General features: G+C 55.0%; 1 protein-coding gene across 2 annotated transcripts; it reads right to left on the bottom strand.

Annotated features, from left to right (window-relative positions):
• Positions 1-4,040: 4,040 nt before the first annotated feature.
• LOC111943836 (uncharacterized) lies at positions 4,041-12,121 on the bottom strand. Of its 2 annotated transcripts, none has more exons than XM_086873336.1 (15): positions 11,862-12,121; positions 11,434-11,505; positions 11,274-11,345; positions 10,587-10,694; positions 9,861-9,932; positions 9,412-9,483; positions 9,138-9,209; positions 8,949-9,050; positions 8,396-8,503; positions 8,040-8,111; positions 7,880-7,951; positions 7,694-7,792; positions 7,190-7,270; positions 6,397-6,559; positions 4,041-5,866 (listed from the first exon to the last, which is right to left on the bottom strand). In XM_086873336.1, exons 1-15 carry the CDS (start codon positions 11,956-11,958, stop codon positions 5,818-5,820), a joined length of 1,311 nt encoding a protein of 436 aa, XP_086729462.1. In that variant the 5' UTR covers positions 11,959-12,121; the 3' UTR covers positions 4,041-5,817. The 2 variants fall into 2 exon arrangements, with proteins under 2 accessions (XP_086729462.1, XP_086729463.1); XM_086873337.1 differs by having other exon boundaries at positions 10,587-11,186; positions 11,862-12,084.
• Between the last annotated feature and the right edge of the window lie 245 nt (positions 12,122-12,366).

Here is a 12,366-nt window from a genome sequence, read left to right as displayed (position 1 = left end):
CCATCCCATCCCGCCCCAGGGAGCAGGGACCTTCCTGGGGCAGATCCAGGAAGATATCCAGGACCATCCCTGCCTGGGACGGGTGCCAAGGAGATCCAGGAGGGTTCAGTGTCCAGCTCTAAGTCCTGGGACACCCTGTGCCGTGCTCCCAACAGCCCAGATTTTCAGGAAGGAGCCACAGCAGTCACCTGACCATCCATGGATTTTTCTTCCAGGAATTCACTGTGGAGCTTGTTTCTGTTTTCCTGCTCTTTCTGAGCTCCTGTCAACATGGCATGGAGCTGGAAGAGGTGGAGAGGAGAAACGTCGGTAATGGGAAGACAGAGGGAAATTGCTGGGAAAAGGGAGAGACACACCCCTAACAGTGGCTGCGGAAAGCTCCACACGCTCCAGCCTGCCCCAAAACCAGGGAAGCCCTGGCTAAAATCCAGGAAAACACTGCTGAGGATCCAAGGAATCCGAGCCATGATCTGTGTGGAGAGTGTCCCTGACAGGAGGAACGTGAATGGAACCGAGCGAGGCTGGGGCAGGAGGGTCAGAGCGAGCAGAGAAGGGGGGCCCATCAACATCCTAATTTACTGCTCCAGAGAAAGAAAAATTCCCAGCTTTAATTCCAAGGAGGATAATTTAATATCTCCTTGGCATCTGCAGATCTATGACCTGAATCCAGTCATGAGTTTCCTTCAGGTCTCCACCCTTGGGACCAGTTAAACAGATAGTGGGGTTAAACTCTTTCCCACTTCTTAAATCTGGATCCTCCTGTTCCATGAGAGACTTTTAATTGTGTCCCTCACAGAATCCTTCTGGAGCAGAATTCCCAGTGTGAAATGAACGGGGACAGGGAGTGTTGGGTGAAGAACTGATTAATGTGATATGGGAATGTGCCTCGCTGGGGATCCAAGCCAGCCGAATTTCACCCAGGGAAAAAAAGAGGGATTAAGTTCAAGCCTTGGGAAGCATTTGTTTAAGTTATGGCAAAGAGAAAGGGATTATGGCAGTTAATATGTTAATCGACTCACCCCTTATAAGGTTATGTTTCTAGAATGTTCCTGGTTCTCTCCCCTGATTGGTTGTTATTTGTTGCAGTATTTTGCATATTTCTAACCCCAGTTTGTGGTTGGACCCATGCCCTCAGACTCTGCCCTCAGACCTACCCTGTATATTTCTGTGTCTGCCCATAGTCCTGGTCTTTGGAGTTTGTCCCTATACTGCGCACGGTTTATGGGAGTTGTGCTTATTTTATTTCTCATAAAAAGTGTTAATTTTAGGTGGACACAAACTCCATCATACCCTTTCATTTTATTTTCACCTCAATTCCCTGAAGTCAGAGATCCCTAAAGTATTAAAGGTACTGGTTTTCAATAGGATAACATCCATTTAATTCCCAGAAAGAGGCACAGAATTAGATTTGAATCCAAGTTCGGATTCAGCATGGGAATGTAGGGGACAGCACACCGATGGTTTACCTGTTGCTAAGCAGGGCTTGTTCTGTCCATTGACTTTGCAATCCCCGACTGGACAATCCATGTCCCATGCTCTGCCAGCAAGGAGGTGACACCATCACCGTTCCCCTCTTCATCCCCGTGTCCTATTTAGACAAGGATCTTCCTTCTCCTCTGCTCCAGAGGGTGCTCGAGTGCCCACAGGGAGCCCCTTCCTCGCTCCCGTGGAACTGGTGAGGGCTGGGGTGACGCAGGGCTGTGATGTCACAAAGGGGTTAAGCTCTGGTGTGATGCAGGGCCGTGATGTCACACAGCTGTCCTGGCCACAGCACTGTGACATCACCGCGCCAGCCCTATATAAACCGGGCCAGCCCCCGCAGCTGCCAGTGCAGTCGCCATGGGACGTGCCGTAGCCATGGGTGACGGTGGTGTCCTGATGGCTGCCCTTGTCCTGCTGCTGGCCGCTGTGGCTGTCTGCTGGGCCAGTGGCCACTGGCAACCATGGAGGCGGCAGACGAGGAAGCACCCCAGGGTTAGGCCCAGAGGCCCATGGAGGAACCGAGCAGCCCCTGAGGCTCCCAGGTTCTCCAGGCCTCGGGCCACCCCTCGCTGGCGGCCAGGTGCTCCCGCAAGCCCTCTGGAGAGCTCCTGCAGCTGCGGTCCCTGCATGGCAGTGGCCCAAGAGCTGCAGGAAGTGATGATCCGGCACTGGGCACACAATGGGACATCTGTGCCGCTCTTCTTTGGGATGTGGCTGGCGTTGTGGAAAGAACTGGAGAAGCTGATGAGGTGAGGCCACCTGCCCTGCTGTGGCTCGTCCAGCTTCTCCAGAAGCCGCCATCCCTTCAGGAGGCTGCTCCCAGCAAGATTGACCATCCTTGGGAGAGCCTCAAGCCTTGAAAGGATGGCACAGCAGAGAAGACCCGCCATCCGTGCAAGAAGCTCAGGTGGTCAGAGAACGTCCATGGTGCCAGGAGCCTCCACTATCTCTGACAGCCTCCATCCCTAAGAGAGGCTGTATGGCACTGCACGGCTTGCGGCGTCCTGCACCGGGACATCAAGCCAGAGAACCTCCTCGTCAACCCAGACACTGGGGACCTGAAGCTGATGGACTTCGGTTGTGGCACCTTCCTCCAGGAGCGGGCCTTCACACAGTTTGCCAGTGAGCCCAGAGCGCGGGCCCTGCTCCCAGTGCCAGGCACTGCACGGCCCCATTCCCTCCTGGGCCGTGGGGTGCAGCGTTCAGCTGGCTGTTGGAGAGGGTGTGCGGGTTCCTGCCCTTCGAGAATGAGCGTGACACCGTGTTGGGGCAGCTCTTCTTCCCGCAGGAGGTCTCTCCAGGTTGGTACGCGGCCTGAAGCAGGCAGGCTTTGGCAGGTGGCACCGCACAGCCCAGCCCGGCCCTCCCGCAGCTGCATGGGACGTCCATGTGTCCTCAAGGGCCAGCTGCAGCAGGTGGCCCGTAGCAGGCTGGGTGTGGCACGCTTGGCTGAAGGAGGGGACGCTTGTCCTGCCGTGCCGCTCTCCCGCCAAGGGCAGCTCCCAGCACACGCAGCGTGGCCCGGCTTCTGCAGGCGCCGGGAGCAGCTGGGCAGGAGCCTTCTGCAAGTGAGCGCCGCTTTCTGCCTTCTCTCCCCAGAGTGCCAACATCTGATCCGCTGGTGTTTGTCCAAGCACCCCATGGACCGGCCAGTGCTGGAGCAGATCTTCTACCACCCTTGGGTGTTGGGCGGGCATTTCTGATGCCTTGGTGCAGCCTCTGCAGCACCCAGTTCCCGTGTCCCACGCAGGACTGAGGGCCCAGGAAATAAAACAACCCAAAACCCACTGCGGGCCTGGAAGTCTTGTCCATGTTAGCAACTTCAGCTAAGGGAACCTTTGGGCAAAAGGGGTAATCAGAGTGTTCTCTTCAGCCTTTGTCAAGATTTTGGTGCCTTTCCTCCAGGTTGTCCCTCAAAATCAGAGGGGGGTGGAGCCTGCACCAGTCCCCCCAAATCGGTGGGAGACAGAGACTACTCCCAGGCCCCTCAAGACTGGAGGAGGATGGAGACTATCCCTGGGCCTCCCAAACTGAAGGGAGATAAATACCTGGCAACACAAAATAAGAGATGGATGGAGCCCAGAGCATCCCCCAAGTCAGAGGGGGAAGAGGAGACTGCCAGCCCCCGCAAAAGAGGAGGGGAATTGTGCCTGTGCCAGCCCCACAAATTGCAAGGGGACAGAGAACACCCCTGGCCTGGCAGAGGGCAAAGAGCGGCCGGGGGCTGCTGGGATGGTGACAACACTGGCACCCCCCAAATCAGAGAGGGACAAAGAGCCCACACAGGCTTCCCAGAAGCAGAAAGGGGGCAGCAAATATCCCCTGTCCCCCTAAGTCGGAGGGGCACAGACACAAAAGGCCCCACAAAAAGAGCATGAGGAACCAAGAGCACTGCTGGCCCCACAAGGGTAAGGAGGATGGAGAAACTCCCCATCTGTCTTTGTTTTGGAAGACAGGTGTCTGCTAGGGAGGGCAGGGGCCTCCCCTGGAATGAAAACGTAGACCCCCCTCCCTCTATATTATTATAATTCTGAAATCAAGGGGCTTTCAGGCAGAGATCTGAGGATAGGAATAACAGTTCTTTATTAGAATTTATAACCAGGCAAACAAACAACAATAACTACAGCATTAGCAAGAAAACAGAACCAGGGACCCCGTGACAGCTTTCTCAGCTGAGACGGGATGGAGGAGAGGCTTTGTTTCACAAACCCCCTCGGGCGGGCAGTCCCGGTGCTCCTGCAGGGCTCTGAGGAACACTCAGCTGGAACAGCAGGGATGAGCTGAGATCCTGGGCCGGTGGCTGAGGTGGATCAGCAGCTCCGCGGCGGTGCCTGGCACTGCCACACGTCCCGGCAGGACAGGGGGTGCGAGGCCACCAACAAAGAGGGGAGAAGGAGAAGCAGCAGCAGCTCCGTGTGAGTGACGGTGAAATTCTCTTGTGCCCACCGCAGCATCTCTGCACCCAACGTGTCCTTCTCCCAAGCTGAAGAAAGCCCCCCAAACTGTCCCCATCCTCCTTTTTCCTGTCCCCTTCCCCCCCTGGGACCGGCCAAACTCTTTGTCTTTTTTCAAGCACCCACCAAGTACCCACAGTTAGGTTTTCCCCACAACTAATGGGTAAAAATTCCACAGGCAAGCCAGAACTAAAAAAAAAAAGGGACACCTAACCCCCAACAGTGTGTCTTAATCCCTCTTAGAGTAAATATTATCAATTAAATGCAACTTCCTGTTTAATTGCAGAAGTGGAAAAAATGTTCCAGAATTCTAAAACTACTTTGAAAAATATGTTATTAATATGGAAAAAGGGAAGAAACATTTGGGGATTACTTCCTACTAAAAATAATTCTAAATATTTTAAAAATATTCTACTTTTTAAAAATAAAAAATGAAGATAACAAGGTGGGTTCCCCAAGTCTGTCTGCTGCCTGCCCAGCCAAGGCTGTGGCCAGCCAAGCAGCTGTGCCAGTGCTGCTGGTACCAGCCAGACCCCAGAGCAGAAGCCCAAAGGTGTTGCTCAAGCTCTGCCTTGGCAGGAGGGTCCTGCCTTCAGTCCTGTCCAGACACCAGGGCCAGCACTTTCAGGGACAGAGGGTCCTGTTCTGGGTGGTGGCCGCACAGCGATAAGCTGATAACGCAGCTTTGGCAAGGAAAACAGACACTGGCTTGGAGACTCAGGAAGAGAGGTGCAGTTCTCCCTGACCGAATGTAGTGCTTTACATTCACACTGTTATAAATGCATATCATATTATTGGCTTTTCTCAAATATTAAAAGGAATCTTATATGTATAAGATTAGAAAATTTTTTTGTATTAATATGGTTTCCTTTATTTCTGTTATTGATGAAACTTTGAAATAGTGGTATAATACATATATGTTAAGCTTTGGCATAGTATTAAAACAAAAACTACTTTAGTTTGTATAACCCAAAGACTGCAAAAGATAGCTGGAGATGCCCCCTACATTCAGAAACTACCTTATCCAGATGAAGACAGCAGTGACCAGAACTCTGGGGGAGGAATTTATTGCATTTCTGTTATCAGGAAATGTAAATCTCATTGGCGCCAAGAAGATTGATCTATTGGGAAGGGGGCAAGAGAAAACTAAACAGAAGAACACCAAAGATCCTAAGAAGAATGTATGAATATGCATGAGAATTTATGGATATGTAGTAGGATTCTGTTTTTAAGGGACAAATCCTTTGTTAGTAAGGTGTGCTCTCTTGGCTGAATGCAGAGACACCTGGCTGTATCTCTGTACTTAACTTTATTTTTAGATCCGAATTATCTTTTCATTAAACCTTTAAATTCTATAAGAAAAATATGTGAACCTCGTTTTTCACAACACTGAGCTGTTTGGCCGGACATCTGAAGCTGCAGAGGCGCTCCTGTAGAGAAAGAAAGTGGCTGAGGCCCCCAGCTGCCGCTGGCACACAGGGACCCTCCTGCACAGCAGGGCCCAGAGCTGCCAAGGCTCCCCAGCACGGCTGCAGCTGCTGGCACAGCTTGGCCCAGCTGGACAGCTGCCCCTCAAGGCCCTGGAGAGCAGGGGATGGCTCTGGGCAGGGTCCCTGGCCAGGAGCGGGCCCCAGAGCACCTCTGCCTTTCAAGGGCAATCTCGTCCCCGCTCTTTCTCCTGCCCACCTTGCTTTGCCTCTGCCCGCTGCTCCTGGGGCTGCTCTTGGCCAGGCAGCCTCAGTGGCAGCCAGCACTGGCTGCAGCCCCAGCGGGCTCCCCAGGACAAGGCCCAGCAATTAAGAGGCCAATGAAAGCCCTGGGCAGCAGCAGAACTCTCAGCAGAGTGTTTTGGGCAACCAAGGACTAGCCACAAGTCCACAGCAGCTTCACTGGGAATGTTTCTATTCTACAATAACTTTCAAAAGAAGCTGTTTGAGGGAAAAATGAACGAAACACTCACCGTTTTGTCTTCCAGACATACCAGATTCCAACACAGCATAAAATGAAGACAAGCACCAAACAAAGCAGGCCTGCCATTAATTCTAGCCAACAGTGTGTTCCCTGACAGAAACCTCTTCCGATGCCCTTCTGGGAATTGGGAACACGTGTTGTGCCGGCTGCATCTGTGGGAGCAATGGGCAGCGTGAGGCCTGTGCTGTGATCCACTGCTGAGCTGGCAGCACCGTGGGTATGTCCAGGATATTCCCTGTTTCCCCCAAAGCTGGGGCCTGCAGGCACCTTGCCAGCCCTTGGCACAGGCTGTGCCACACAATAAAACCCAGAAAGCTGAGAGGGGGACCTAGGGACAGCACAGCTGCTTGGGCAGTGACTCCTTCCAGGGACACGGGCCAAACCCATCCCTGAGCAGCCACTGCCACCCCTGACCCTCCCTGCTCTATGACAGCTCCCCCAGCCCAAGGGGACAGAGCCAGGCCCTGTCAGGGGCCAGTGCAGCCCCTGCCCAGTTGGGAGCCAGGGCTGGCTGTGGCCCTGGGATCGCAGCAGGGCTCCCACTTGGGGCTGCTCCTGTGCCTTGGGCCTCTGGATGCTTAGGGCCAACTCTGGGAGCAGCTGCAGTGGGATGGACACTGGTGCAGGAATCCCGATTCCCAGGGGCTGGGAATGAGCTCCAGAGGCCTGGAAGCCGAGGCACCTCCAGCTTTGGCTGCTGCTCAGCCATGCAAGGAGAGGCCCTGTGGGAAGAGCTGCTGGCACACAGCCCCACCGAGGGCTGAGCCCAGCACAGCAATTACCTCCTGTGCCTGGGCCCGTGCCTGCAATTGCCTCCCTTCGTTCAGGAAATGCCGCCTTCCATAGAGCCTCTCTGTCCATCCCTTGAGAAAGGAAGAGGCACAGCTGGATCAGATGGAACCATTACATAGCAGGGAAGTGGCCTCTTCAGGAGGCAGTGCTTGTCAAAGACATGGAAGAGGATCAGGAAAAGGCCCAGGCTCTCTCTTGTCCAAACCACCACCTCTCCTGATCTGCTCAGAGACCAGGAAGTTGCAGAGGATCTCAAGGTGTGCATGGGCCATGGTGCAGTTTGGGCAGCCTGCCTGCTGATGCCAAATGCCTTCCTGCAGAGGCTGGGCAGAAACTGCATCCGGGCCAGGCTGGGAAACAGCCCTGCAGGGCTTGAAAGCAGCAGCAGGGCAGCGAGGCTGCCATGGATCCCTTCCCATGGTGCAGGGCATGGCATGTCCAGAGAAAGCCCCTGACTGCTGCATCTCAGGAAAGGCTGAGGGAAATGCACCCACCACGCCCTTTGAGCAGTTCCTTCTCTATTTCTTTCAGGATGTGGTGTGACTCAAGTGATTCTTTCTGTCCTGTGGCTTTGTTCTTCCCTCTCGGAGGACCTTAACAAAAAATAGTTCCATTTCTCAGGAATGGATCCCAGAAAAGCAATGCTCAGCCTGTGGGTACGGCAGGGACACACCACTCACCCCTGCGATGGGAGCCGGGCTTGCGGGCAGTGATCAGCAAAGGAGCTGGGAAAGTCCTCGCTGCAGACACACCTGTAACTCAACAGCCACAGAAGCTTCTGTCACCTGGTTCCTACCAGGTTGTCAATGATTATTCCTTGATGGGACACTGAGAACATACCTGCAGGAGGCTCCAAGGGCTTCAAAACTTTATCCAGCCAATCTAATGGAGAAGCCATCCTAGGAAACTCATCTGGAAGGGAGCACAGATGAGAACCTTTTTCGGGGTGTGCTGGGATCGCCTTCAGCCTTAGGGAACTGGGCACTGCCAGGGGGTTGGGTAAGACCATGGGAGCCAGATGTCAATGGACATGGCCAAAGCTGTAGAGGGGCCTGGAATGCTCTGGGCTGGCTCCTGGTCACTCTCAACACTCTTTCCATGCCCTGTGCAACATCCCTGAAGGGTGGGCGCTCCCCAGCAGCAGAGATGGCAGCTCAAGCCTCAGCAGGGCTCAGGCCCAGAGGCACAGCAATTACCTCCTGGGACTGTGCCTGGCATGGCCTCCCTTCCTGCAGCAGAGGCTGCCCATGAGCCACTGCTTCCTCCGGGAAACGCTGCCTTCAGCACAGCCTCTCCATCCACTTCTGCAGAAAGGGACAGTTGGATCAGATGGCAGCATTCCCCACTGGGGAGGTGGCATCTTCAGAAGGGAATGCTTGCCAAAGACTTGGTTAAGGACCAGGATATCATAGAAACTTTTGGGGTTGGCCAGGGCCCTCCCTTCTCCAAACAGCTGCCATTTTTGGTCTACCCGGACACTGGGGAATACTACAAGATCTCAGTGTGGGCATGGCCTATGCTGCACTTTGGGAACCCTGTCAGCTGATGACAAATGCCTTCCTGCAGAGGCTGGGGAGAAGCTGCAGCCAGGCCAGGCTGGGAAACAGCCCTGCAGGGCTTGAAAACAGTAGCAGGGCAGCAAGGCTGCCATGGATCCCTTCCTGCTGTGTTGGGCACTGCGTGTGCAGATGTGCAGAGAAAGCCCCTGGCTGCTGAGTCTCAGGAGAAGGCTGAGGGACATGGACCCACCTTGTCCTTCCTGCAGAATTTTCTTCAGCATTTGCCTCATGGGTTTGGATGGCTCATGGGGTTTCATAACTCCTGTAGCTTTGGTATTTCCTCTTGAAGGACCTTAGAGGAAAATAATTCCATTTCCCAGGAATGGATCCCAGAATGCCAATGCTCAGCCTGTGGGGTCAGCAGGGACACACCACTCACCCCTGTGACGGGAGCTGGGCTTGTGTGCAGCAACCAACCCAGGAGCTGGGAAAGTCCTCCCTGCAGACACACCTGTAACTCAACAGCCACAGAAGCTTCTGTCATCTCTTCTGATCTGAACAGGCAGCACTGAGCCACAGGAGCAGTGAGAGGATCACACAGGGCGAGGGCACACATGTGCATGGCTCTGTCCTGGCACCTGCAGCGATGCTCTCCTGGCCAAGCCTTGGGCTCTGAGCTGGCAGCTCTCCCAGGGGGAAAGGCCTTCACCTACCCTCACCATCTTCCAGAGCCTCAGTCCTGGGTGTGGGTTGGGAAGCCAGATCACCTTCAGCAAGAGGTTTGGCTGAAAAAGAGGTAGGACAGAACAGCTCTCGTGGCTCTGTAGGAGACCCTCAGGCTCCCTGGGGCTGGCAAAGGAGCCATGCAAGGCACAGCCCCGGGACACAGCCCTGGGCCCGGCCCCTTCCCTCTCTGCTCTTCTCCGTGGCTGCACAGAGCACATGGAAGGAGACACTGGCATTGTACACGGGAAGAAGATTGACAGCTAAATGCTCCTTCTTCCCACTGGTAGTGACCTGTGGGATCCCTCAGGGCTCTAGAAGGGAGCAGGGCGAGGTTTCCAGAGCCCATCAAGCCTGAGATTATGTTAAGAGATATGGCAAATGCTCTTGCCACCTTGTCATTTTGTGTTCTGTCAGTAAAGGGAATAGAAGAACTTGCCTCCAGCATTCTCCAAGATATTCAAAGTATCATTCAGTAGCACTTCCAAATAATTGAGGTTGAGTTCCAAATCTAGAAGGGAGCACAGATCAGAACAGTTTCCATGGTGTGCTGAGATCCCCTTCTACCTTAGGGAACGGGGCAGTGCAAGGGAGTCGCACTAAGGCTGTGGGTGCCAGATGTCAGTGGACATGGCCACAGCTGCAGAGGGGCCTGGGGGCTCTGGGCTGGCTCCTGGTCACTCTCCACCCTCTTTGCAGGCCCAGTGCAGCATCCCTGGGAGAGGTGGCTGGAGCAGCCCAGGCCCCACTGGGGCCCTCTCTCTGCCACAGCTGAAAGAATTGTAAAAGCAATGGGGAAGAACTACAGCAGGCAGTGCCACAACTGTCCCTCAGGCCCTCCCTCCCTCCTGCCCACGTTCTGCTGGGACAGCTCTCCCATCCCATAGGGATAGAGCCAGGTTCTTTCAGGATACAGTGGAGCCTTGCCCTCCCCCTCTGCCTATTCCCCACCATGGGCACCCGTTTGCAGCTGCTGCCAGGATTTGGGACCTGTCTCCCATGGAGGGACCCCAGCAGGACTGCTCAGTAGCCGAGTGCCCTGAGCCTGCTGGGGATAATTCCACTGGGCTGTGCCGGTCTTGTCTGGGCTGTGCCTGCACTGCCAAGCAGCAGAGATGGCAGCTCGAGCCTCAGCAGGGCTCAGGCCCAGAGGCACAGCAATTACCTCCTGGGACTGTGCCTGGCATGGCCTCCCTTCCTGCAGCAGAGGCTGCCCATGGGCCACTGCTTCCTCTGGGAAACGCTGCCTTCAGCACAGCCTTTGGGTTCATCTCTGGAGAAAGGAAGAGGGATACATGCATCAGGTGGGGCTGTTTGTTCCCCAACATGAAGGTGGCATCTTCAGGAGGCAATAGTTGTCAAAGATATGGATAAGTTTCAGGAAGGCATCCAAACTTTGGAGCCAGGCCAGCCACATCTACCACAAGACTGGGAAATTGCAGGGGATTTCAGGGTGTGCATGGCCCGTGCTGCAGTTTGGGCTCCCTGTCAGCTGATGCCAAATGCCTTCCTGCAGAGTCTGGGGAGAAGCTGCAGCCAGGCCAGGCTGGGAAACAGCCCTGCAGGCTGTGAAAGCAGCAGAGGGGCAGTGAGGCTGACATGGATCCCTTCCTGCTGTGCCGGGCATGGCGTGTCCAGATGTGCAGAGAAAGCCCCCGGCTGCTGAGTCTCAGGAGAAGGCTGAGGGACATGGACCCACCACGGCGTCTCTCCAGATCACTCAACATCTTGTGTCCTGTAGGTTTGTTCCTCCCTCTAGGAGGATCTTAACAGAAAGTATTTCCATTTCAGATGAATGGATCCCACAGAACCAGGGCTCAGCCTGTGGGATCAGCAGGGACACACCACTTACCCCTGTGATGGGAGCTGGGCTTGCGTGCAGCAACCAGAAAAGGAGCTTGAAATGTCCTCGCTGCAGACACACCTGTAACTCAACAGCCACAGCAGCTTCTGTCACATGCTTCCTGCCAGGGTGTCAGTGTTTATTCCTTGTTGGGACAGTGAGAACATACCTGCATGGGGCTCCAGAGGCAGAAAATCTTCATGAAGCCAAGCTGCTGGAGAAGCCTTCCTACCACCCTCATCTGGAAGGAAGCACAGATCAGAACCATTCCATGCTGTGCTGGGATCCCATTCTGTTTTAGGGAACTGGGCGCTGCAAGGGGGTCAGGTAAGGCTGTGGGTGTCAGATGTCAATGGACATGGCCAAAGCTGCAGAGGGGCCTGGGGAGCTCTGGGCTGGCTCTGGTCACTCTCCACCCTCTTTGCAGGCCCTGTGCAACATCCCTGGAAGGGCAGTGGGACCAGCCCAGGGCCCCTGAGGCCTCTGTCCCTCCCACAGAGAAAACCCTCCCTAAAGCCCTGGGGAAAACCATCCCCAACACTTCCCAGGGAGAAGGGAGCACTGTCCCAGGAAAGGGAAGCCAGGCCGCCGGCTCACCTGCTCGCCATGCTCGCCACGGAGCAGCCTGGGCAGCCCTGTCAGGCAGGGCCACTGCCAGGAGGAGCAGGAGGAAGAGGCGCAGAGCAAAGGCCATGGTGCCTTGCCCACTGCCAGTCCTGCAGCTCTTGCTGCCACCACTGTCCTGACACCGCTGTCCCAATGTCAGCACCGCTGCTGCCGCCGCCGCTGCTGCCACAACAGTCGTGGTCAAGGACTGACTGCTCGGTCCTTGTGGTGCTGGGCAACCACGGGGCTCTGGGACCTCTGTGACCTCAGAGCCTGCTGTCACCTCAGCCTGCTGTCACCCCAGAGCCTTCTGTGACCTCATGGCCTTAAGTGTCCGCCCCAAGTGTACTCCCATCTGTACTAGAGGACTGCTCTGACTGTGAATCTTTGACTTCATCAAAGGGTTATTGCTAAACAAAACCTTGGTTTTGCCTGCTGACATTGCTGGACAGGCGCTGTCCCAGGAGATGCTCTTGATGGTTGCCTCTTTTCCTGG

The sequence above is a fragment of the Cyanistes caeruleus genome, unplaced genomic scaffold, assembly GCF_971803275.1.
Source record: "Cyanistes caeruleus unplaced genomic scaffold, bCyaCae1.hap1.1 HAP1_SCAFFOLD_94, whole genome shotgun sequence".
NCBI classification, from domain to species: Eukaryota; Metazoa; Chordata; class Aves; order Passeriformes; family Paridae; genus Cyanistes; species Cyanistes caeruleus.
Note: the sequence above shows the minus strand (reverse complement) of the source record. Positions and strands in the feature narration are given on the sequence as shown.

What these genes read in the sequence shown, in the direction of transcription:
- LOC111943836 (XM_086873336.1), bottom strand. Translation starts at nt 11,958, where the DNA reads ATGGCCTTTGCTCTGCGCCTCTTCCTCCTGCTCCTCCTGGCAGTGGCC. An exon ending in GGCTCTGGAAGATGGTGAGG is followed by an intron (nt 9,210 to 9,411) that starts GTAGGTGAAGGC and finishes GTTGAGTTACAG; the next exon opens with GTGTGTCTGCAGGGAGGACT. An exon ending in GCCCTTGGAGCCTCCTGCAG is followed by an intron (nt 7,952 to 8,039) that starts GTATGTTCTCAG and finishes GTTGAGTTACAG; the next exon opens with GTGTGTCTGCAGCGAGGACT.